Below are 25,996 nucleotides of genomic sequence, written 5' to 3' on the forward strand. Positions count from 1 at the left end.
TTTAAGCGACAGCTACACCAAGGGGACAGGTAGGGGGCACACCCCGTGCACTGGAAAGTGCCACAAAGTGCTTCATACACGAAGACATAGAAATCTAGAGAGGTGAAGTGATCTGCTCAAGGTCACACAGCAAGTCAGTGACAAAGCATTCCAATCCATTTTTCCTGACTTGTAAGGTCCAGTTTTCTTTGCATTAATACACAGAAACTTCCTGAATTTTCAGACATGCCTGCTTTATAGTAGACACTCCATACCAGTTCCTGATAGTCAAGGCAGGCAAATAAAAGGCAGAATTTCATTTCCTTAGTTTATTAACGATGACAATGAACTGTTAGGCTGTGTATGAATTATAACAGGTAGAAACCTAGCTCGGAACACGAGTTGTACACACCCAAGAACATCTCCATTTAGACTCTTGCTCCTTTTATGTTAATTCAACAGAAGCTCTAAAGCTTTGGTAGAGAAAGTCAGTAACAGTCTCATTTAAGTGGAAAATATTTGCCTTCCACTCTTCTGCTATGTCTTAAATCTGTCTCCACCTTGTAAGCAAACTTCTTTTTCCCTTTATTTATAGAAAAAAACACTTCTTCCTTCCCATTGCATTCAGAAGGAACTCTCTTCAGTGCATTCAAAGCTTCTCCCCACAACAGCAGGGATTTTCAGATACTGATAAGTTGCAAAGTGCTTTCAAAAAATCCCATCCTCTTTCCTCTCTCCCCCTACTCTCAAATAAATAAATAAATGGGTATTTGGACAGTGATGACAGCACAGTGTCAGGGTCACTAAAACAGATATGCAACCTAAAGGGATGAGGTGAGAGAGGTGGTGAAAAACAAGTGAAAAACCAGGAGGGTGAGACTGTTGAGCTCAGCTTCAGAAACAGTGTCAGCATCTTCCATCCTTTGATCCTATGCTATATGAAACGCGCACGACAATAATGAGAGTATATCTCTCCTCCAGTGTAGTGACTTGGAGTAAGGAGCTAGATTTGTAATTTAAACCAAAAGTGGAAGTAGAGCTCACCATCTTCACAAAGCCCTTAGTCTGAATCTGAGGCCTAATCCTCAGTGAGACTTGAGTTTCATAGGGTCATTCCCAAAGCTCCTTGAAGGACAAGGGAGCTTCTAGTCTGCCCTTCACAACTGGGCTGAGCTGGAGGCCTTGGCCTTCACAGCCCCTCCGCCCCACCCGTGCACTGAAGGGAGAACAGCCTGAAGTAGCCTTCAGATCCCAAGTCTGAAGCAGAGGGACCAACACCAGAGGTCAATTCCTCCCTGCTCCCTCTTGTCCTGGTGGAGCCTCAGCTCTGGCTGTTACTTTACTGCCCCTTCGACTTCCTGTGAGACTCCTGGTTGCCTCCAACTCAGGCACTCATCAGCTTCCACCAACCATGTGCAACTTTCTGTTCAGCTTCCTGGGGCAGCGCCCACAGCAAGTTTTCCCTACAAGCAACCAACTATGGAAAGACAGGTACCCAGGAAGAAGTCAGTCCCAAAACAAAAATGCTCTGGGCTTTAGTGCACAGAGCTGCCAGCCCTCAGAGCAGTGATCCTGACCAGTGTTTTACATACAGGTCAGGAAGTACAGCAACTTAAAGAATATGACAAACATATACTCGGTCCCAGCAAAAACTTTTCCCATCAAAACACACATTAAAAAAGGGTGTGTGTGTGTGTGTTAAAGTTAGTAATAAGAAAAGGATGAGTGAACATATGAATATCACCAGGCTAAAGAGTTAAGTGCATAATTGGCATAAAGGCTCTTGTTATCCCAAGAACACGGGAACATTCACGCTCACATCCACAAACTGTCAAGTTGTCTGACACCACTAATAGCAGGAAGCTTTTTCCTCAACTTTGACAAAAGAAACTAAGGCAAGAGATCAGCCACCAGGGAGGGTCCCAGCTGTGCTTCAGGAGCAGAGGGAGAGCACGGAGTTGGGCCAGGCTTCTACTCAGAACTACACTGACCACCTAACAGAGGACACAGTGGCAAGAGACCCACTGATAAAATGGTGGATGGGGCTTCTGTCCTCAATTTAGGATGGCATCAGGGACTTGCCTGAGCTTGAAAGATCAAACCTGCACCAGAGCTATGTTGACTAAAAGGGACCTGATCACCTAAGAGGAGGCCAACAGCCCCTCTGACTGAATAAATGCTCCTTAAATAACAGAGTTGTAGCGTTACTTATGCCTAGAAATGGGCCTGGTCTAAGTATCAGTTCTGTTCTTTGTGTCAAGTCCCCCAGGGTAGATAAAGAAAGTCAGCCTGTGACATCATCTATGCCTAGAATATTTCAAACAAGGAAGTCATGACTGCCTCCTTGAGGTCTCTGAAAATTCTAAGGTAGCAATAACACTGTTTTTATGGCCTCAAAAACACCTAAATAAGAATGCCCACGATGTAGTCCCATTCTCTGCTGCTTCTCCTCAGGGCACAGTCTGACCCTATTCCAGGACTGGGAGAGAGAAAACTCCATCCTCCTGTTTCAGCAGCAAAGGAGAAGTGAGTTCGCTGAGAAAGGCCTGGCTCAGAAGCTCCAGAATTACAACAAAATAAAACTGGAAATGATACTTGAGATGCAGCTGAAACCAGATCTGGTCCAAGTGGAGAAGGCCACGGATGTCGGAAGAATTGGGTCTCCCTGTCCATTCCCCTGACAGAGGCACTAGAAGCTTCACTTAGGGACCCATGTGTCAGTTTTGATGGAAATACTTGGTACCTATAAATTGTCACAACAGACTGGACCCCACCAACCTAAATAAGGTTGACTGTACATGGACATTAGACAGGTTGTAAAAATTAATAATGATGATAATAATTAAAAAAAAAAAACCAAGTGGGTAAAGTCCTTAAAAAGGTGGCTCAGTTCTGCACTATGTGTGACCCTAGCCCCTAGAAAGAGTGCTTTACGTGCTTTCTTCAGGTGGTCTCCAGGACGGCGGCCTCCAGGGCCAAGGCCTCGGTGGGTTCCTCCTCATAGTCTGACATGTAGGACTCCAGGCTCTGCTTGGCCAGCAACTCTCGCCGGGCCTGCAGCCGCTCACAGCGGGGACAGCTTCCAGACTTGAAACAAGCTTTATGGTAACATGCTTTACACTCTATTCAAGTTGGGAAGGGGAGAGAGAAAAGAACAATTTGTATTATCTCGAACTGGAAGCAAGTCGCTGCCGTAACCCTTCTCACACCACGGCTTGGTGCACCTGTGGGGAAACACAGGGAGCTGCTGAACCAAACCAAACTCTTACTAATAGGGGTGGCTGATGGGAAATAAATGAGCCTCGTGTTCTGTCTTGTTTGCCCACCCCACACTGGACACCAGCCCTCACCTTCACAGGTCCGGCACTTATGGAGCTCAAAGGGAAAGATGATGTCATCCGCATTCTGACAGAACTCACAGATGAAGCCCTTGGCTTGGCAGAGCTGGAGAGGAAAGACACAGGCAGCAAAATGAGGCAAAGCACACCACAGGAACTGGCCAAGAGGGTGAACACAAGCGAGGGAGGAGCAAAATGTAAATAAGTCTTGAGGGACTCTAAGGTGTTCTCCCACCTTCAGGAAAGAGACCCAGGCTGGACTTAGCATGATGGCCAAACTGCGGCCAGGGTTGGGCAGTGTTGCCAGGCAGTGTTAGACAAAGCTTTAAGGTGAAGACAAGAGAGGCATGAGTTTGAGAAACTCCAGCCATGAGAGTGGTTCTCAAAGAAGAGATGAAAAGAAGGAAGGAACGATGCCACAAAGGGCTTCCTAAAGTCAAAATTCCAGCCTGGGTAATGATTTTATTTTGAAATAGGAAACACAGCCAATTAAGGTAAAATGTAAAGGCAAGGACAGTTCTCCAAAATAACACCCAGCCTCGAGTCAGGTTACAGTGAAGTCTTTCCAATGCCCCCTGCTACACGGGACTTCTACATATGCCCCATTTTAAGCTCTAATTCTGGGACTGTTACAGGAACACAAACTGGACATATTCTAAGACGGGAAATTCTAAATATGGAATTTATGAATTTCTGGTATGTTGGATACATCAAGAACAATGATAACTTGCATCTACAGAATACTTAGGTTTACACAATGCTTTCACATAAATTATTTCATCAATCCTCAAAAATACTGAGAGGAAAGGACAGTGGGTATTAATCATTATCTTCATTTTAGAGACAAGAAAATTGAGGCTTACCTCAGAGAGGGCAAAGTATTTCCTTTGATCACAGTGATTGAAAATGATAAAGCCAAGACCAAGTCCCTCTCCAGAATCTAATCCAGGGTCCTCCTCTCACATCATGACAATTCTTTAGTGAAGGCCTGCTTAGTCCTGCCCGTTTCCCAGTAGAAATACCAGCACCAAATCCTCTTCTAATTCTAGGTTCCTTAGAGCTGGATGATTTAGCTGTTCACCAACCCAGGGAAGAGCAATCCTGTCCAGTTTTTCTCACAGTGTTGACAAGCCAATTCAACTTCCTGGAACTAAATGGCAAGAACCCTGGATGCACGCTACTCTCGGTATCCCTAAGCAAGGGCCCAGCCACATGCTAAAGTGAGAGTTTCTTACCATGCATCGCTCTACATGGGCAGCCCCCGCCTTGGTGAGGTCAGCGAGCCGGGGCCCCAGCTCTCCCTTCCTGGCTGCAGTCAGGTCATTCAGCGAGTACAGGTGGAGATCCTCTGTCAGGTGGCCTGGAACTGTGTCAAAGGAGTCCAGAAGCCTGCAGGAAATGAGGGGAAGTGGGTGGGAGCGGAGAATGAACACTTTGTGTGGCACATCAGAGTAGAAGGATTTCTATCCAGAAGCAGGATAGGGAAGAAAAGCGTCCTAGGCAGAGTAATGAGGGTGGGTAACATTCAGCCAGCCCAGGCCACCTCAACCCTCCACACCACCAGGTGTCTAGAGGGCAGAAGTGACTTTTAGGCCCTTCTGCAGTGATGCATGTCAGCTTGCAAGGAGTGGTGGGCCTGCCCTGGGTAGAATAACCATATCTCCCCTTCCAGAGAGAGGGACACAGACATAGTTACCGCTGTAGGCTTCTCATTTACCATTTCTGCAATTTTCTGCAAGATCCCCCTACTCTCCTGCTTCACATAACAAGGGCCAACTGCTGGGACATGTTTCTTTCGGAGACATTAGCTCAGCCAGAGGCCTCTGGCCTCCACACAAGACTTACTCTTTGGCCAGTCGGCATGTCTTGAACATGTTCTTCATGTGACACAGCTGGACCCGCAGCAGCTGAAGAGAACGGCATTGTGGTGGTAGGTGGGGAGTCAGAGGGGTGTAAAGAGGAGAGAAACCACTGTTAGAAAGGCCAGTGCCTTTAAACCCTGCGCGTCTGGAGGCTTTGCACGAGGCAGCCAGAGCCAGACTGTTCTCTATACCCGTAACTCAACAACTCGCTTCAAAGGCACCCCCAGTCAGGGAAGGGCCCTCTGCTAGGTCAGTCTTCCCAAATCACATACATAGCTGGGAGCTGCTGAGAAATCCAGAATCTGAACTTCCGACCCGACACCCTATTCTCTGTTCAGTAATATTTTCAGGGAAGGGAGAAATCCTGCTTTTGCCATTAAGTGTTATCTATAGCTTTCAAGCTGCCTTGCCAGGTTCGAGACTCTAACTAGACAGATACCTCGAAAATGGCATGAGAAAGTACGCAGAGAAAGTGAGAATGATGAGATGGTTACAGCTCCACCCCAGCGACAAAGAGGAGTGTGGTGATCTTGGCAAACCTCTATGAACAGGGGGTAATCTGTGACGTGACCTTTTCAAGGGTCGTACCCGGACTTGATTGAGCAGCTTGACCTTCCTATAGAGGGCACTGTTGATGTCCTGCACATTGAAGAGAGGATCGTTCCAGATCTTAATGAGCAGGTCCTTGGAGAAATTGCTGACGTAGTACTTGCTGAAGTCCCACTTGCGCAGAACTCGGCTGGGGATAACCATCTGGGCATTCTCGTGGCAGCACTGACAGAAGTACTTGCCCAAGTACTCGCAGTACCGCAGCCGCTTGATGTAATCTGAAAAAACCGGAAAGTTAAAAGGTCAGAGGTGGCTTTCCCATCTCTACGCTGGTGAGGCAGCCCTGCTGCTCCTTTTGAAAGAGGAGGAAGGGGTGGCCACTGGGCTCCGGCCACCTCTGTTTGAGCTCCCAAAGCTGCCAGAAACCCACATAGTGGGGCCTGTGGTTTCCGTGTCCCAGCCTGGAGGCCGCTGAGGAAACGAGTGCTGCCAGAGTTGGTAAGATCCAGCCTCCAGGAACCTGGCTGAGAGTACACAATGTTCTCCAGTACACAATCCTGGTAATGGGCTCCTAGAAATCATTTCCCTCTGATTACCAGTACTGTTGCCTAGTACTACCCCTTTCCGTCCTCCAGGCCTCTTCTTTCCCTTTTCCCAATTCTGCTCTATCACCTCCTCTTACTACTTCTCTGACCAGCTCCCTCGCCCAGGTGTGTGACAGGGTAAAGCCCTTGGAGGCCGTGGGGGGTCAGAGAAGACACTCACCAGGGTCACTCCGGATGCCACATCCTGCACAGCGGTAATTCTGCTTGGCCACAGCGATTTTCCTCCTGAGGAAACGGGAAGGAGAGGGGATTGGCAGATACCAGCTGCATGAGGTCTCTGAGATGTAAAGGATGGGGATACAAATATAGAGTTCCCATAAGGATGGGAAGACAGGGGAATTCACCTATTTTTTTAGAATTGGACAAAATGAGCCTATTGGGAGAACCAATTTAAACCAAGGATTGTAAGGTTAGAATTTAGGTCTAGGCAGTGACTCTCCCCAGTAATGAACCACACTTTCTGTACAAACATAAGAGATGAGAAATAGTAAAGAGGAGAGAACAAAAGGAAAGAAGAGCATCCATCCATCTTGAGGAAAAAAAACAAGAAGTTCATAGAACTACTGGGAGGAAGGCAACAGGTTGGGAGGCCAGTGATAAAAGACCTCATTTCTGGGGCTTCCCTGGTGGCGCAGTGGTTGGGAATCTGCCTGCCAATGCAGGGGACACGGGTTCGAGCCCTGGTCTGGGAAGATCCCACATGCCGCAGAGCAGCTGAGCCCGTGAGCCACAATTATTGAGCCTGCGCGTCTGGAGCCCATGCTCCGCGACAAGAGAGGCCGCGATAGTGAGAGGCCCGTGCACCGTGATGAAGAGTAGCCCCCACTTGCCACAACTAGAGAAAGCCCTCGCACAGAAATGAAGACCCAACACAGCCATAAATAAATAAATTTAAAAAAAAGGACCTCATTTCTGGTTAGCTCTGGGAAGGAAGGGGAGGACTAAGAGTAAAACTCGCAGACAAGGGACTTCCCTGGTGGTCCAGTGGGTAAGACTCTGTGCTCCCAATGCAGGGGGCCCGGGTTCGATCCCTGGTCGGGGAACTAAGATCCCACATGCATGCCACAACTAAGAGTATGCATACTGAAACTAAGACCTGGCGCAGCCTAAATAAATAAATATTTTTTAAAAAAAAAACAACTCGCAGACAAGTAGATAACCCTCTCCCTCTGCCTTTTAGAATTGTATGGGAGGTACAGCTGCAGGTAGGGACAATAGGGTGAAGAGAAGGCTCTGACAATCCAGAGAGAATGTATCTGTTTGCCAAAGGGCACGGCCACTGACTACTCACGTTGGGGCTGGATGAACATTAAAAATTATCTGAGGCCGGGGTGGGGCCCACTCCAGGTTGCCTCGAACACGAATACGTAGCTTGTAGATGTCAGCATGCTGCCCGTCATCTGGTGAGATGGGCAGTGAGTCAGGGATGGGCAGGAGCTGCAGGAGAAAAGCAAAGGGTAATCCACCAGGGACAATCTGGGGGAATACATATGCTTGACCCTTCTGGCCATGGCAGAAGCATAATTAATGAAAGCCATTTCAGGAACACCATAAGCAAGAGCTTCAGGGAACCTTGGCCCTCGAGATAAATGATAAGGCACCAGGCTACTAGAAGTGAGGGCCTTGGGTTCCAAGAATCAAAAGGAACAGAAACAGCATCCCAGTGTGGTGGCACTCCTTGATAATGCTGTCCCTGAACCCAGCCCTGGACCCTTGGTGTGCCAGGGTGCTTCATGCCTTATTCAACTGCAGAGCAAAGAAGAACCTGAATAGTTCACTTTTCCAGTGTCTCAAGGCGGTCACAACACAGGAGTGCTGCCCCCGGGTCTAGTGAGCAGTCATATGGAATAAGGACAGTGAAGGAGCCGTTTGTTATCTCCTATCCTGACGATGGCTGGGGAAAACCTAGGCAAGCGTGCACGCATTCCTTCATTTATCCATGCCACACATTTGTAATGAATGGCTTCTAAAAGTAAGGAAGGAAACACGGAGGCTCATGCTAAACTGGGGACGTGTAATAAAGGAGAACAATATCAGAAAGGCTCAGAGCCTCCTGGGGCTGGACGCTGGGTGGAGAAAAAGACTTGAAGAATCTACCTTCTGAGGGGCGTCGTGCTCTGGAACGAGCCACTCTAGCTCTGAGGCGGCTGGGAGCTGCATCCCCTCAAACTGCTTCAGGAGCCCCATGGCCACTGCCTCAGCAGACGTGGAGTGTAGGAAGCAGTGAGAGCTGAAACAGAGAGTCAAGGAAGACTGAGCATGGAGAAAAGACAGGAGGATGGGAGCCCTAACTTCAGGACTCGATACCATACACAGTGATTTATGGACTGAGAGAACACTCACAGCAGCCCCAGTCCACTCAGCTTCCTTTCTCATCATCCTCAGACATGTGAGTATACAGCAAAATACACAGGCTCACACATAGTTCTAAGACTTAGGCTCAAATCCCACTTACTAGCATTCATGGCACTGCTGGTTAAGAATTCTTTCAAATCTGGTACAATCAGAGTTCGCAGAGAAGCAATAATCCACACTGCGAGCTTTGCCTCCACCAGAGCCTAGCCTGTTTGATCCCATGATCTTCTGCTCTCTTCCCTGGACTCACCACCATCAGGCAGGCCTGTCACATTAACCTTGCCTCTTTGTGAAATTCAGATGGCTTCATCCCGTGGCCTTCCCATTCATATCCCAAGACCTGGGTTTGTTTCTCCACATATCCCGAAGTTTTATTAAAAAAAAAAAAAAAAAAAGTACTTACAAGGACTGGGAGGAAACAAATGATTTGTTGTTTGAGGGTGTGCTCCTTCTGATGTCAGCATCTAAATGCAAACAAGAGTTAAGGGGAGCAGGAAATGGAAAGGGAGGAGGTAAGGGATAATAATGGAAAGCAGTCCAAGCTATTGCCAGCTAAGCACTCAGGGCAGCAGCTAGGTGCTACATTCTATGCAGGATAAGGAGCAGAGCCCAGGTGAAGCTTTACATACAATTTATAGTTTGGCTCTGTTCAAGTCACAACAGACTGAATTGGTGACATTATGCATAGCATTGAGAAGGTCAAAGTGGCTACAAATCCAGGTGGAAACACAAATTTCACATTTAGTGCAAAGCAGTGAAGGAGAAAACGAAGCATCCTAAGGCAAACAGGGACACACTCTCTACCAAGCAGCAACAAATTACTCCAATTTCTCTCATTCTCTAAATCTCAAGTGCTCTTAAATGATAAACTCTCAGAGTCAAGAACTCTATCTAGCTCTTTTTTTTATACCAGAATCAGTACCTAACACAGAATTTAGGTCATAGAGGTTACTCATTAAATGTATGTGGAATTGAAATTTTGCTTCTAACATCTGACCACTATTGCTATTACCCACTGAATGTGAGAAGTCTTCCATGTCCTTAACAAAGTTTCACGGAAAGACTCCCTTCCTGTCTGGTGGCACAGGGGAAAAAAAGAACTTCTCTATGGTTTGGCAACTCCCTGGAGATGCCTGGTAAACAACAAATTTTCATGGAGCTATTCAACATGATCTTTACTAAAGAACTCTCAAACATAATTATAGGAAACTATGGCAGACTTTCCAAAGTCTATTTCCAAGAAAGAATTTTGAAAAGAATTTCTAATAATGACATGCCTGAATCTCTAGAGACCTCATCTACCCAAATATTTTTAATGGGGAGAATGTGAAACATGGCAGTCATGTTCAAGAAAGGCAGATACTACCTATTCAAGTCATGAAAACAAGACTGTTCTGATAAGTCTCATCCCTCACCACTTCCTTTGATGCCTAGTGAAAAGACCTTTTCCTAATTAAACCTACACAATGATCAATCTACTGCATTTAAGCCCCTCAATAGAGTGCTAAGCTTACATGACATCACTCTGCACTTGGCCATGAGTAGCTCAATTGTTCTTCATGTTTCCTCTGTATACATATACGTTTGTGTGTACCACTAGATTATAATATCTCGGTGTGAGGAAATGAGATCGTGTCTAATTCTTCTGTTTGGCCCTGAAATACTTAACACAGTGGTCTGTATAACAGCATATTCTCAAATAATATTCCTGAAAAATCAATGTCTTCAAAGCTATAAACACAAGTAAGAGAAAAGAACTGAAATCTCTCAGTTTTCATATGCTCTCTAAGCATAGAAAAACTTAAGATAGCAGCAAAATCTTTGACTAGCAAATAACAAATCCTATTTTATTTAACAAAGAAGTTCATGTATATCATATACTCTGTCTGAATTTGCGCCACTCAAATCCAGTTCCCAATACACTGCTAGTTCTGTATTCTATTCTAAATAGTGCTAGAAAAGAAAAAAATACTCTAGGCAACAGTAGACCTTCATAGACCATTGGGTTTGCAACGTTGATTTGAGTAACACTAAATTGCCTTGGATCATACCTAAGTCTTGCCTTGTCCTTAAAATCCTCAAAGAGCTTTTTGTACATAATAGGTTTCCAAAAAATACTTCCTAAATAAAAAATTGGCTGAAAGCAAAAAGCAAATTTCAGCCTGTTTAGGAGTGATAGAAAAGGAAAAACGAGACAAAAATCTTAGACAGATATCTTGAATAAAGAGCTAACCAACATGGTTACTTGAGGGCCAGGCTACTAAAGAAAACATGGCACGCCAGAGAGGAGAGGCGGTTGACAATTCATGGTTGCTGAAAACCGCTGTCTTCATAAAAACTATTCAGCAGTTCTTCAGCCTCATAGAGAGGAAGTCTTCTTTTCTTTGAGAGAAAAAATAACACTCTTTCCTCTTTGGAAAATAAAGTCAAGTCATACTTTATCATGTTTCTTCTTTTTTACCAGAGATGCAGTGACGTCCTAGCTAATCATGAATATTTCCAAGAGTGCAGAAGACTACACGGGTTTGGAAGCGAGGATCTTACCCCAAGAGTGGAGAGGGAGAGGCAGCGCCTGATATCAAAAGGGACATGACACCTGTCACTGGTCAGTACCATGAAGGCCTTGTGGGTACTAGGCCTCTCTGTTGCATCCTGCTCACTCTCTAGTCAGTACAAGCAGATGATTAGGTTAATGTGGTTGGAACACTAGTTGAGGATCTGGATAAAAGTAGACCAGGGTCTAGGATAATTAAGGAGTAAAGAGACAGAAGAAAGCTACTCAACTGAATGGATTAAATGTACCCCAAATGAGAGCACTTGAGAAAGAAGTCTGAGAAGCACTCCTTCCAAATGGAAGTTAACATAATTATGAAACTTTTTATCAATTCTTTAACAAGAACTGATTTCAAATGCTTCTGATGCTTTAGATAGGATAAGGCTATTACTACTGACTGGTAAAAGTTCAAAAATATAAAGACAAACAACAACAACAACAAAAATAATGACAGGTTATAAGAAGAATTTTTGCACGTCCAGACACCGGTATTGGGATGATCAGGGAAGAACTGGTTAAAACCTTGGTACCCTAGCAAAATCTGCACATTTTTAAACAAAATAAGTGAGGCACAAGAATAGAGTCAACTTCAGAATTTACTGGCCAATTTGATGTTGGTTTGCATCCTGTTTTCCTCTTAGCACATAAGGGGATACCCAACACATCCAGAAATCCAACTCTAATGAATGTTCTGTAACTGCTGACTCAAGAGGAAACACTTTAAAATGGAGAACCACAATTACTCTTGCCTTAGAAGGAGAAAACAATTTATTAAAAGAGGGAGGGTGGGGAGGAGCAACGGATTACCTTGAATTGGATATAATTTTAAAACTTTCCCAAAATATAGTTCATGAACTTTCCTCTTTATATATTGTGCCAGTTTTCAATTTATTGCCTTTCAGCTCCCAACCTGACCTTCTTTTTGTGTGCTCTGTGATAATGGAGCTGGACTTGAAAACACTGATCTTTTGCCAGCTGGCACAATGTTCACCTTCGCCAGTAGAGGGCGCTGGAGGGACACTGGAGGAGGAAGGGATTTGTCTGGCTGCTGGTGCGCTCCCGTAAGCGGACTCCTGTGGTGCAAGTGACTTTCCCCAGGGTAAGCATGGCTTCAGGAAGCTTTGCAGCAGAGCGCCACTGGTGGTACTTCTCATAAGCGGCTTCCCTTGGACCTCTGGGAAAGCTTCCGAGCCGGTGCCGCAGGCCTGGCCCCTCCCATGAACCACTTCCCCCAGCACCCCTTGAGTTCTGAGGCACAGCACCCACTGGGGGCAGTCTCCTCCCGCACCCCAGAGAAGGTTTCCTGAAGAGGGCTGTTGGCATGGCACCCCTCATGGACAACACGCCCGGACATTCTCTCAGGGCAGTTCTGCACCTTCAGAAAACTCCACCATCCAGTGAGCAAGGAGGTCTGGATTGCAGCCTCGGGGTATGGCCCTCTTCTACATTTGTTCCTCCCCTGGGGGCTCTATCTCAGCCCTAGGGATGGTGACTGCTGCCTATATCTGCTATTCCTGTATTCGCTAGAGTTTTCTTTACTCCTTATGAGCCAGTCTCCCATTACTTCAATCCCCCATCAGAGTTAATAATTCTTTATATTAAATTTTCACTATTCAAGTTATCATGTGGTTTCTGTCTCCTGACTGGACCCTGGCTAGGTACATAAATGCAGAGATTGAAATTCTAGAAGAAGGAGGATAAAGAAGAATTGATGAAGTTGTAGTGGGAAAGGATGAAGGGAGGAAAAAAACAACAACAAAATCCTAAAACCAGAGAAGCTGAAAAGACTGTCTGGAATTGGGAGCCCATGAATGATATCATATCAATTTGGCAGACACCATCAGAAGATACAGATGAAGTGAAAGAAGCCAGACACAAAAGATCACATACTGTGTGACTGCATTTACATGAAATGTCCAGAAAAGACAAATCTATAGAGATATAAAGATTAGTGGTGGACCGGGGCTTGGGGTGGAAATGTAAATTAACTATAAATGGGCGTGAGGGATCTTACTGGGGTGACGAAGATGTTCTGAAAGTAGATTACGGTGATGGTTGACAACTTGGTAAATTTACTCAAATTTAGTGAGTTGTACACTTAAAGTGGGTAGATTTTGAAGTCCAATTATTCCTCAGTAAAATTGTTTTTTAAAAAGGGAATAGATGTTAATGAATACAAAGCTTTCTATGAATAAGCTATGATCACAAGTTTACATCCACTTTACTGTGAGGAGGAAGTAACTTTCAAAACTATTTCCTTCATAAACACTCCTACCCTATAAGGTCTACTTGCTGAATTAGGATCTAAGAAAAATGATTACATTAAGCAAAGTATTACAATTATGCAGAGTAGTTATCATAGATGATGTCTATACTACGATGCTTAAGTAATTTTTCCACGGGTGTTATAGATTCTGATAACCTTCCTCTGATAGAATCCCAAGAGATTCTTCAATAGCATATATTACTTAAGGTGATCAAAAAGAAAAGCATCTGTAAGCCTCTGGACATGATCAAGAAGACTGCTAATGAGAAGTATACCGACACTTGTTAGAAAGAATTTGGTCCCCAGTAATAAACTTCATTAAAGACCAGAAACAAATGAAAAAGAACAGAAAGCAATAAAGAAACCTACAGTAGAGAAAGATGAATTGTAAAGTATGCTTTCAGAGAAAAACAAATACCGTATGCTAACACATATATATGGAATCTAAAAAAAAAAAAAAAGGTCATGAAGAACCTAGGGGCAAGATGGGAATAAAGACGCAGACCTACTAGAGAATGGACTTGAGGACACGGGGAGGCGGAAGGGTAAGCTGGGACAAAGTGAGAGAGTGGCATGGACATATATACACTACCAAATGTAAAATAGATAGCTAGTGGGAAGCAGCTGCATAGCACAGGGAGATCAGTTCAGTGCTTTGTGACCACGTAAAGGGGTGGGACAGGGAGAGTGGGAGGGAGGGAGACGCAAGAAGGAAGAGATATGGGGATATATGTATATGTATAACTGATTCACTTTGTTATAAAGCAGAAACTAACATACCATTGTAAAGCAATTATACTCAAAAAAAGATGTTAAAAAAAATTATGCTTTCATAATCGGGAATCTGTGTGTAGAAAGAAAGTCAAACAAGTCACTACTTTGGAGAGAGGGTTGTTCTGATTGCTTTCCCTCCAAGCCCTCAAAATGTGTTGGGATTGTGGATCATGAGAAAAAGTAGTACTTTAGTTGAAAAATATTTCATATTCTTGGTGTATAAAAAACGCTTTAAAGCTCCCAAAATGGGGGAAGAAAGGATACTAGGAAGACCAAATAAAAGTATGCCTTATGGTTAAAGCAGACTGACTATGCTCTAACCAAGAAGTACCTGACAGTCAGTAAATGCACATGCAAAGGATTCTGGTTGTAAACACATCAGAAGCCAGTTTAAAAGTGACTTAGGGGAATTCCCTAGCAGTCCAGTGGTTAGGACTCAGCGCTTTCACTGCCTGGGTTCGATCCCTGGTCAGGGAACTAAGATCCCTCAAGCCATGTGGCATGGCCAAAAAAAAAAACCAAACTAAAAAAAAAATGACTTATGATTGTTACTTCTCAAGCAAGAGAAGACTATGTTAGAATAAATTACAACAGTTCAGGAGTAAAGTAAAAGGTACCTAATTACTTTTATTTCTCTAAATCTTAATTTAATCTTATACATATAATTATTTCAAACTCTAGTGGCTGACAATATTAACCGTTAAAATTAACTGTTAATTAAAATTTTAAATTAATAAAATAATTAACTATTAATCAAATTAATAAATGCCCTGAATTTTGTTGTTTGTGTGTTTTAAAGCCACTGTGAACAGAAAACTACTACTTTTAGTCAACTCCACCTACAGAAAGTCTACTTGTTTGGATCACAAAGCAGTTACTAAGGCCAAACATTTGCAGCAATAAATCCTAATTGTATACAAACTACCTAGAAGAGATAGTTTTCTGAAAGTTGGCTCTCAAATTCAAAACTCTAAAGAGACTCTAAGCTTCATACCATTCTATAGGACTTTTGCTGTCTGAATGTGTGGCAGTATTTAGCTATAGGTTTGAACTGTAATTTCTTCACCTGACCACTCCTTTCTAAACTGTCCACTATCTCCATCAGCCACAATGACCACTTAATCTAAAAGTATCACTGTAGAGAAGGATTAACAAGGATAATCTCAGTGAGGAGGATTGCTGGGGTCATATGAGGAAGAAGAAAATGAGTATCTGAAAAAATGGTACAAATGAACTTACTTAAAAAAAAAAAAATAGAGCCACAGATCTAGAAAACAAACTTACGGTTACCGGGGGGAAAGGGGAGGAGGGATAAATTGGGAGATTGGGATTGACATATACACAGTACTATATATAAAATAGATAACTAATAAGGACCTACTGTATAGCACAGGGAACTTTACTCAATACTCTGTAATGACCTGTATGGGAAAAGAATCTAGAAAAGAGTGGATATATGTATATGTATAGCTGATTCACTTTGCTGTACAGCGGAACCTAACACTTTAAATCAACTATACTCCAAAAAAAATTTTTTTTAATTAAAAAATAAAAAATAATAAAAAAAAGAAAGAAAGAAAGAAAATGAGTATCTAATTTGTTCCCAGTTAGCTTAAGTCCAGTTTTCCCCAGATAGTTCTCCAGACCCTATAGTCCTCATAACCCTGACAGGTATCACAGGTATGTACAAAAGCTGGTGCAAACATTCACACACATGCATGTATGAGCACACCCACGCTTCCAACACAGGCTACCTGAAAACAGCGAGGCCACTGACACTGAGAGTCCATTCTTTGACATGTGAGTCAGGTTAGATCCTTCACTACCATCTGTGTAATAATGATTATAAAAGGGTGCCCTTTAGTATTCAGACAGGAAGTAAACTGATGAGAATGACAGTTCTATACCACATGTTCCTGGAATCAGGACTTGACTTTTGCTCCAAAAGATGGCACTGCTTTTAGAAACCTACATCCATAGTTAGGTTCTCACTTTGGCTTGGGAGACAGTTACTGCTGCCTCCCCAAACCAGCCTAGCCTTAAAGACCTCCTAAGGCAGTGGTTATCAACCAGGGAGGATTTCGTACCCCCTGCAGATATTTGGCAATGTCTGAAGACATTTTTGGTTGTCACAACTGGGGAGAAGGGCGGTATGCTACTGGCATCTAGTGGGTAGAGAAGCCAGGAATGATGCTTAACACTGTACAATACACAAGACAGTCTATCACAGCAAAGAAATATCTGGCCTAGAGGTTGAGAAGCCCTGCCCTAAGGTCTTTTCCTTTAAGGATTTCTGTCTGAACTGACTAGAGAGTTAGTTGATTAAACACCTCCTCTGGGGCCACAAATGCAGCAACAGTTTCCAACAGGAGTGCACCTCATGCCACCCCCAGGCAGGCTATTTCATATTTGGCTCCTTCCAGTCTGAACAACTCCCCCTGGCTCCTTGCTTTGCTGCAAGGGACAGACTTTATAGTCAAGTGGACTGTTCCACACTCAGTGAAGTAACATGTTTTGGATTTACCTTAATATTACCCACATGAAATTCCAACTGCTGCTCCTGAGAGAGAGGGCAGAGCCCTCCTATTTTCTTCTAATTTGGAAATCAAGTCAATCACAGACTGTGGTGTAATAAAAAAATATATATATTTGATCTCTGTCCAGTTTCTGGCACAAAGCTCCTATAACCTTTGGAATTTCCTGAGTGATAGGAATGTCTGTTATTCATAATGAGCCCCTTTCCATTATATCCGAGTTTACATTAATGAAATGACTCGTGGGGGCACCCAGATAGCTTCAGGATGGGGTTGGCTGCCAGAGAAAAAGCTACTTAGAAGATCAGAACTTTTAGCCCCACCTCAGGAACTCAGTTGCCACTGGCCAATGATGTAATCACTCATGCTTACTGAATGAACCTTGATAAAGATGAGGTTTGGAAGGGCTTCCTGGTTGGTGAACATACCCATATACTGGGAGAGTGGCACACCCTGACTCCATGGAGACGGAGGTTCCTGTGCTCAGGATACTTTGGGACCTTGCCCTATGTACCTCCTCTTCATGTGACTACTCATTTGTATCCTTTATAATAAACTGTAATCATAAGTATAGCGCTTCCCTGAGTTCTGTGAGTCATTCTAGTGAATTATCAAACGTGAGGAGGGAGTTGTGGGAACCCCTGGGTTGGTAGTTGGCCAGGGAGAAGTACAGGCATCCTGGGAACCCCACTGGCAGCTGGCATCTGAAGAGGAAGCCATCTCGTGGGACTGAATCCTAAATCTGTAGGGTCTGTGCTAACTCCAGGAATTAGTGTCAGAATTGAAATGTAGGACACTCAGTTGGTGTCAGAGAACTGGAGAACTGTTGGAAAACCACATACAAAGGAAAAAATGGAGTTTTAAGTGACCATCATTGTTATAAATAGAAATCAGATGCATTAAGGAGAACACAGAAGGAAGACTTCCTGGAGACCTGGAAAAATATGTGTAAAAATTGTATTTCTGAATGGGGAAGAAACTCAGCTACCATACCTGGAGCTGAATGGGTTCTCGAGATTGGTGTAAACAGGAAATCAGAGCCTCACGCAGTAAAAGATCTATTCATCATCATGTTACAATGGAGAACTAGACACAATTCATCTCTATAAGAAAATTAGTCTTGGTTCCAGCCATGGGGGAAGAACTTACGTCCCTGAACTGTTTGGTTTTCCATCTGTTCATTTGTTGATTGCACTGATAGGAAGTTGAAGAAATTTATGATTTTCAGGAATGGATTAACCCATTAATCACGGGTTAACCTGATTTAACACAACTGCCTTTCCAGATAAGAGCACCTCCCCTTCTCTAGGCAGAAGCTCACAACAAGAGTCTGTGATTCTGCTATGCAAATTAGCGCTGGTAGGACAGAAAATAAAGCTCCACTTTGTAAACTTGATTTTTTTTTCCCCCTTTTTGCTTTTTCCCTCCCAGTGACTCTTTCTGTCATTTTCTCTTAGGATTATAATAAAGCTCCTTTTAGACACTTCGAAACAATTTCAGTTGTGTTATAGGACACAAGAGAATAGGATTCTAATTTCATGTAGATGTGGGCTAACTCTGGACTGCTAGTAGGAGGAATTAGAGTGAGAATCTGAGAGAAAGGTGCAACTGAGGAAGAAGCATCATGGTGACATCAATAGCCAGCCCACTCCAATGGAATATTTCCTTTTAGTGTTCTTTTCTGCTTAAATTTTAAATAGGTTTTGTTTCTAACAAGAGAAGTTTTCCCTTACAACAGCCAACAACATACCATAATGAACCATAATAAAGACCCCCTGCTTAGGGAAAGCTTCTCAGCCTATGATTCCAAATTAAAAGAAACAGTTAATGAAAGTTCCCTTGAAAAGTGTTAATTCATACCTTGGATTTCAAATTCATCAACCTCATCAGCAGAGCCAGAGTCAGAGAACTGTGCTGAATCACGTGAACTGAACTGGGAGCTGCTGGAAGTGACCCGAAAGCCTGTTACATTAAAAAAAAAAAAAAGTAATAAATAGGACAGAAGAGGTCTCCTACTCTTTCTAGGGTCACAACAAAAGGGACCTGGTATGACTTGAACAAAGAAGTAAAGAGAACCTTGGCTGGGAGTTATGCTGGGGAAATGGAAACTAGCTCTTCTTGCTAGTTTCCCCTTCTTGATTGATCCCCTAAAAAGTTTCATGTGAGCAGAAAGTACCACTCTCTGGAAAGTGAATCTGGAACCAGTGGCCTTAGTTCTCCTCATATCAGAAACCTATTTTTTGGAAGATATTTCTGATATATATATATATATATTTTTTTTTTTGAAAATGGTAAATGCTAATTTTAATAACAAAAGTTGTACTAAATGTACATGAAAGTTAAATTAACACAGTATAAAAGAGAACAGCTTAAATAAACTGGGATTCACATATTACAATAGCAAAGTTATGACCAAATGAACTGAAGACATGAACAGTTCTGAAAATTCTCTTTTCGGCCTACTTCCAAAAGAAATAGTCAGGCTTTTTTCCTGTACATAGTTATGAGCTTTGTCTATACCATATATAGTAGAAAAACAAATTCTTTAGCAACCTAGAAACAGTTTATAAAACTCTTAAAGTTTAATTTTCTTTGCCAGACATGCCGATGTTAAAATGACAGCTATAAATTAAAGCTATATAGACAATAGGTATAAGTAATATAGAACAAGTTAAGAATACTACACTTACCAGATTTTTCTTTTTAAAAATTACTGTACTTTCTTAGTTCCTGTGTGCTTTGCAATAGGAATAATAGGGACTTTGTTTTCTTAGAAAAGATAATAACATGTAAGAGTATAACACAAATAAGATAATTTATAATATTCATGTAGAGGTAGGAAATGGATGAGCTCTAGGATTCTGGTCTGGTAGAAAAAAAAAAAATTACAACAACATAGAAAATCTTTCTGACAGCAGAGGAACCCTTGGCTTGGGTATAACATCTCACATGAACATACGAAGACAAAAAGGAAAGCCCACGAGGTATTAAGTCTTATCCCGAAGCCTGAAGAAGCAAGAACAGGCGTTCACAGCCTCACTCACTTCCATACTCAGTCTCCTGGTACACAGGGAGCAGGTTCTTGGTGCGGATCTGCTGGCGACGAAGGCGGATCTTCTGCTTCAGTTCCTGGATCTCCCTGTCACTGTCCTCCTCCCCTTCCTCCTCTTCCAGGCACTGGCTCATCATGTTGCACTTCATCAGCTCAATGGCAGCAATCAAGGATTCTGAGATGCTGAAGTGGGCATTTTCCTGGGGAAGAAGAGTGCCAAAAAGGGGACACCTCACTGATTATACTCTTGGAAAGTAGCTTCCAGAACATGCACTGTTTTCATTCAAAACACCCAGGGGAAATGCACACTGCTCCTATAATGAAAGATGATGGCCAGAAAACCTGTTGTACATTCTCTTTGCTCTCGTATCTGGCCATGCCTGGCCTTCCTGTCCCACTTTCCACATAAAAATATGACAGAGAAGAGGTCAGGTCTTTCCTAAAACCATACACTTATATACAAAATATTAAGGTAAATGTGATGTCTCAAGATAAAGTGCTTTGTAAGCTATAAAATGCTACAGGGACATTATTTATCACATATCTGAGCCTTAGAACAAAATATAGAAGTTGATTCTGGAGACAGTCTTTACCTAAGGTTCCAGGGTCAAGGAAACAGTAATCATGTGACTAAAATTCAATGTTTCTCTGTCCAGGGTAGCTTCTAAGACAAAATCCGTAATATCTTTGGACTCAGTGAGGAGCACAGGCTCCCAGAAGAGTTTTCCAGAGATAGAACTTGTTGAGCTTATCTTTACTGTGACTTACCTGTATTGTAGTCTACACCCATGTTATTGCTGTGTACCCAAAACCTCTTTAGGACAAGTGGCACCGTAGCCCTCAGCCCAGATCTCCCAACTCATGGGCGTTTCAGTGGCCCCTTAGAGTCCTCACCTTTTCCAGGTCTGCACAGCTGCCAAAGTCTTGCTCAGACAGGTAGCTGATGAGGGACTGTCCCTCTGATGGTCTTCGGAACATGCCTTCTCCTGAGCACAGGTACTGACTGCCCTCTGTGGGAAAATGGAATGTGGATGTGAAAAGCCCTGCTTTGAAAAGCAAATCTTCTTTACAGACAAGCTTCTTTAAGAAGCCTGATGATTTTAACACTAAAGATGCTCCCAAGTCTTCCCGGATAACAGGTTGGAAAGATGTCTACCTTCTACAGGAATTTCTCTGAATCTCGGAATCCCAGAGCACTAAGCCCCTGGGTCAGAGAATGCTGGAATAAATAGAGAGAGCCAGGAGACAACCCTTTGACCACCTAAATTTAAAGATGACATACTCGTCCTCCTACCCACAAACAAAGAAACCAAAAAACCTGTGCTGTGAGTCAGACAAGGAAAGAAATGGCTCTCCCTGTGGATGATTTCCATGTGGAGCCTATCTTCGGTAATTAAGCCTAGACACTCAAAGGCCTCTTTTCAAGGTCTCTCTCACCCACTCAGAGAGCCATTCCAGCTGGCTCACCAGACATTCACGGTGATAACACCCACAGCACGAGACAGTGGGACCGCTAAGGCAGAGAGGAGCAAGAGAAATGGCGGGGTAGTGTGATTTCTGGCACAGGGGTTGAAAATAATGAAAGGGAGGGTGAGACTGTATGGTGTGTACCCTCCACAGAGCTAAGATGAGCTACACAGCTCAGAGTGTGGCAGGCATGGGGGGAGCAGAGCAAAGACACGATTGCAGCACTGGCCTTCCTAGTACTCACTTACCATACTCCATGTACAGAGAGCTGGGTGTGCTGACTTCACTGCTTTGACCAGAGTAGGACAAGGGGCCTCTCAACTTCGACTTATCACTGCAGGATTCTAGTGTCAGTGGCCACCAGGGAGCAAAAACACACATACGAGGTGAGCGACACATACATTCCCAACTTTGGAGTTTCAATATTTAACTGCTCCCATTCCCAATGCCCTCCCGAACAGGAGAGAGGTGGCACACCAACAGGGAACAGTCCAAGAATGCAGGAACACAGGGAGGAAGGGAGGTGGGAAGTCGGTATATTCTAAGGGGAAAAGGGAAAACATGACCTGGAATGCGGCAACACAGAGGTGAAAAAGAATCAAATCAAAGTGGATTCATGAATTTAGTTCTCCCTTCTTCCATCTTCTTACCAAATGTTCCAGGAATATCAGCCAATTTCTACCCTCTTGACAAACCAATTTAGAAAACAGTCCTCACATGGAGACAAGCACACTGAAACTTTTCTGATACCTTGACACTAGACTTTAAAACAATATTAGAAGGGTTAAACTCACTAAAGAAACACTAGGATATGGCCTCTCTTGAACCTGAAATGTAAATTTGTCATACCTACAAATTTAACCCACTTCTGAACTAGCAGAACAAAATAACACCCAGCAATGTCCTTAAAAGAAGCATCAAGACAGTGTTAGAGAAGCCAAGGATGATGGCCTTGTAACCAAAGGGCTCAGCCACAGGGCTGTAGACCCAGCCTTCCTGGGGAAGGAAGGGAGAGGTTTCATGAGAAGCCTGGCCAAGTAGGAAGTGTCTGGGTAGCAGTTTTCAAGGAACATTGAGAGTGGAGGAATAGCAGCAGGCATGGTTCACAGGAAATGTAAACTGATATTCTCCAAAGGGAAACACGAAATTCCCAGTGCCACAGAAGGAAGAGCAGGCAGCAAAGCAGGTGGGTGCCTGAGAAATGAACAGGATGCGCTGGGAGAACTAATGATGGGGCATCATCCAACCCACTTCCTTGACAGATGGTGCCAATTTGTCAGCTGCTCCTCTCACAAAGAATGCTACTACGTGGTAAGTGATAACTCTGCGTTCCCTTGGTGGTCCTGGCAGTGGGCTCTGCTCCTCACTACAAACCAGCAGTCACCATGACGCCTTGGTAAGAAACCATGATTTGGAGGCAAGCTTTGAGGTCCCCAGTCAAACTCAGTGCACAACACAAACTCCAACACCAGAACCTTATTCCTTTACAGCACGAAAAGGCCATCCAGCCTTTGCTCACTGAGCTCACTACCTCCTGATGCTGCCCATTCAACTGATCAGCTCTAATTCTTAGAATTTCCTCATACTGACTTGAAATCTGTCGTCTTACAATTTCTTATCTCCTTAAGAACAACAACACTCTTCTAAACGAAGGTCTCGCAGACTTTAACCTCTTTGCCAAGCTAACATACCCAGTGGCTTCACCCATTACCAGGAGGCCATAGTTTTCAGTTCTCCCTTACCACTCCGTCTTGCAGACACGTTCTAGCATCAATATCTCCATGCATGATGTACCCAGAATGTAACACAATATGCAGTTTGAACACCACTGTGAAACCCAAAGAAACAGACTTAAGTCAATAGAAAAACCTTGTGCAATGGCTGGAATGAGGGGGTGGGGGAGAAATTTACAGGGGAAGGAAGACAGGTGTAAGAAAAAGGAAACAGGGGACTCCAGGAGAGGCAAAAACATGCACTCACATCCAAGACCACAGAAAGAGGAGAAAACACATTCTGGTGTTAAATCATGGAAAATAAAGTAATTTGTAGTAAGTACTCAGTTATACGAAAAATTCTGCCCCTGATTCATCATGATGTCTTAGACAAACAGCAGACCTCAGGTTCATCTTTGGGCAATACAGGCTTGACAAGTCTTGATTCTATCTCCTGGATGCTGTTGAGAGACTGAATGAGGCATTTGGAAGTCGTGGGCAAAAAACGTATCATGCAAAACAATGGTATTATTTTACCAACAGGTCTAAGCACAACTACAGGACCAGGCCAGCCAGACTTGATTTGACACCAGAATGGAAAAGGAAGTTCGAAACTAAGCAAGATGGTCACAGAGGAACACAAGGAGGTGGGGGCGGGGGCTGGACAGAGAGGAGGAGGACTGGCTCCCAAACCTGCAATGGGATCTTCAATTATAATGGTGATACTCCTGGGGCCTCCTGTATGTAGACAGACAGGTGCAGAGGAAAGTCCAGAACACGAGAATAGACAGAGTGAGAAAAAGAGCGTCTTCTTAACTAGCAAAGGTTGGGGCTTAACTCCTGAGAGGGAACCCTAGCACAGAGGGAAAGATGACTCGTACGAGAAGCTGCACATGACCCACACTCCCTCAGATCCTTCTGCTTAGGTTTTCTCTGGCTCCCTTTTCCAATGCAGGTTACCGCAGTTTCTGGAATCCGCATGGATGCAAGAATGGGGGCAGGGAAGTTTTACATGCTCAAACACCAGTAGCCTGGAGTACAGCAGACACCAGGTCTGCTCCAGATGTGAAGTAAGGGTCTAACCCAAGCACTCTTCACATCTACAAAGGCTCATGGGAAGACAGGCTTTGATTGGCGATTTTTTTTCTAACGAGTTCCAATGAGCCAAACCACATTCTTGAGGGGAAAACAGAGACAAAAGTTTGCAATTCAGAAGTTTCAGATGAAGGCCTTAGCTCTCACCTTTTAGAAATTACAAAGAGAAATCAATAGCAGCTCTAGTTGTAAAATGAAATCTTCCTTTTTTGCTCTTAATTTTTTATACTTTACTTTTATATTTTATTTCTGAGGCTTTTCCACCCAGAACTGGCCTTGAGCACAAACTGGCCTTCCACTTGCTTTTATGGAGATGCTCTTACGAATGAAACCCAACCAAAGCCTGCCAGACACCAACAACCTAGGAAAGATGATAGTGGGGAAATGGCAAAAGCAATGACACCACCTTGGCCATGCCTAAGGTGCTCTCTGCTAGCAGCTGGTGTCTGTGTGAAGGAGGTCCTAGTAGCCAAGGCCTCCTTACCCGACTGCCTTTCAACCTGAATTAGTGATGGAGCAGTCAACCCCACTTACTTGTTTACTAGGTCCCATCACTCCATACTCACTACATCTCTAGTGTTAATAAGGAAACCCTAACATCAGTTTGCCTCTCTCTTATTGTTATTATATCCTGACCAAACTTCTCCAGAATCACAGGAAGGGAAGGAATTTAACGGGATTATTTTTAAAGCTCATTAGTACTTTCCCTCTGTCTGAGAGATGCGTTTAAAACTCGGACTGTGATTAGTCACACTATCCTCTGGTGCTAAAGAACTAGTGAAAGAATCCAGGAAAGCATTTACTATTTAGCAATGTATAAAGGAACAAACATAAATATTCTCAGAGAGATTTCTTAGGTATCCACATTATATTACAAACTTCTCTTTTTCATTATAAGCAATATACTCTTCATATCATCAGAAACATAACTTCTCTTTCTGCCATCTGAAGACCCTTAAGAACAAACTCTCCCTTCCACCTGAAATTCAGGAGGCCGCCTTACTGACTACGGGCTGGTGGTTATCATTACCTGGGGCTCCTCTGGAGGAAATGTTGGTATCCGAATGGGAGCGAGTATGGCTCTTCTTTGTTCCACCGGTGACAGTGAGTGTTTGCCCCTCTGAGAAGCTAGACCTGCGAAGGACATTGGACAACTGGCTCTTCCCACCTCCCTGTTGGTCCCCTAGAGAGGAAGCAGCAGAATCTGGCCTCTGGGAGCTGCTGGAGGAGAACAAATTGGAGCTGTTGCTCTCAGCATTGCTGCTGCGACTCTGACAGCTGGCGGTCCGGCCTCGGGGGTCCTGGTTGCCAATGGCCAAGTACTCAGGCCCCTCACTGGCATCACTTGGGGAATCATTCTGGCTGCTAACCCAGGGTGCTTCTAAGGGGCTGGTCAGAGTGCTGGAGCTCATCTCATTTGGGGTCGAGGGGGAGTCCCCAGCTAATGCAGAGATTGGAAGCAGAGGGGCTTGGACGGTTTCATCCTCTGCTGACGAGACATGTCCTCTGCTTTCTTGAGGTTTCTGGCATGGGCCACAGAGTGAAAAGGAAGTAGATCTTCTTTCTAGGATATAAAAAGAAAGGGAAAGGAAAGGTGAGCTGGAAGCCTTTGGTACCTGTGAAGGGCTTCTCCACAACTAAGAACCAAACTCCCTATTGTTACTGGGTGCCCAGGACACACGGTGTCACGTCAGAAAAGGCTAAATCATTCAAGGTAAGTAAAAAATTACTTAGAAGCAGCTAAGCCAAAAGCATAAGCTCTTGGGACAGTGGCTTCATTGCTTATTAGTATGCAGTCCCCATCTGTAACATGAGCAATAATAATAACACCTACCTCGTAGGACTGTTTTGAGG

The 25,996-nt window shown here is 43.8% G+C and overlaps 1 protein-coding gene across 12 annotated transcripts in view; it reads right to left on the reverse strand.

The window, feature by feature from the left end:
* Positions 1-293: 293 nt before the first annotated feature.
* The window catches only part of RUBCN (rubicon autophagy regulator), a 63,970-nt gene continuing 38,267 nt past the window's right edge, over positions 294-25,996 (reverse strand). For 3 of the 12 annotated variants that reach the window (XM_082458525.1, XM_082458526.1, XM_082458529.1), the window contains 16 exons: positions 25,173-25,706; positions 23,741-23,785; positions 21,584-21,679; positions 20,763-20,878; positions 19,861-20,068; positions 18,677-18,778; positions 16,037-16,111; positions 9,092-9,152; positions 8,431-8,563; positions 7,625-7,770; positions 6,494-6,558; positions 5,768-6,006; positions 5,163-5,224; positions 4,553-4,706; positions 3,330-3,423; positions 294-3,101 (listed from right to left, as the gene is read on the reverse strand). In XM_082458525.1, coding sequence (XP_082314651.1) covers positions 2,923-3,101; positions 3,330-3,423; positions 4,553-4,706; positions 5,163-5,224; positions 5,768-6,006; positions 6,494-6,558; positions 7,625-7,770; positions 8,431-8,563; positions 9,092-9,152; positions 16,037-16,111; positions 18,677-18,778; positions 19,861-20,068; positions 20,763-20,878; positions 21,584-21,679; positions 23,741-23,785; positions 25,173-25,706 — 2,309 coding nt within the window. In that variant the 3' untranslated portion in view covers positions 294-2,922. The remainder of the gene's footprint in view (positions 3,102-3,329; positions 3,424-4,552; positions 4,707-5,162; positions 5,225-5,767; positions 6,007-6,493; positions 6,559-7,624; positions 7,771-8,430; positions 8,564-9,091; positions 9,153-16,036; positions 16,112-18,676; positions 18,779-19,860; positions 20,069-20,762; positions 20,879-21,583; positions 21,680-23,740; positions 23,786-25,172; positions 25,707-25,996) is intronic. The other 9 variants (XM_082458530.1, XM_082458532.1, XM_082458531.1 and 6 more) reach the window with 5 other exon arrangements.

This window comes from Balaenoptera physalus (assembly GCF_965194825.1).
Source record: "Balaenoptera physalus genome assembly, chromosome: 4".
Classification (NCBI taxonomy): domain Eukaryota; kingdom Metazoa; phylum Chordata; class Mammalia; order Artiodactyla; family Balaenopteridae; genus Balaenoptera; species Balaenoptera physalus.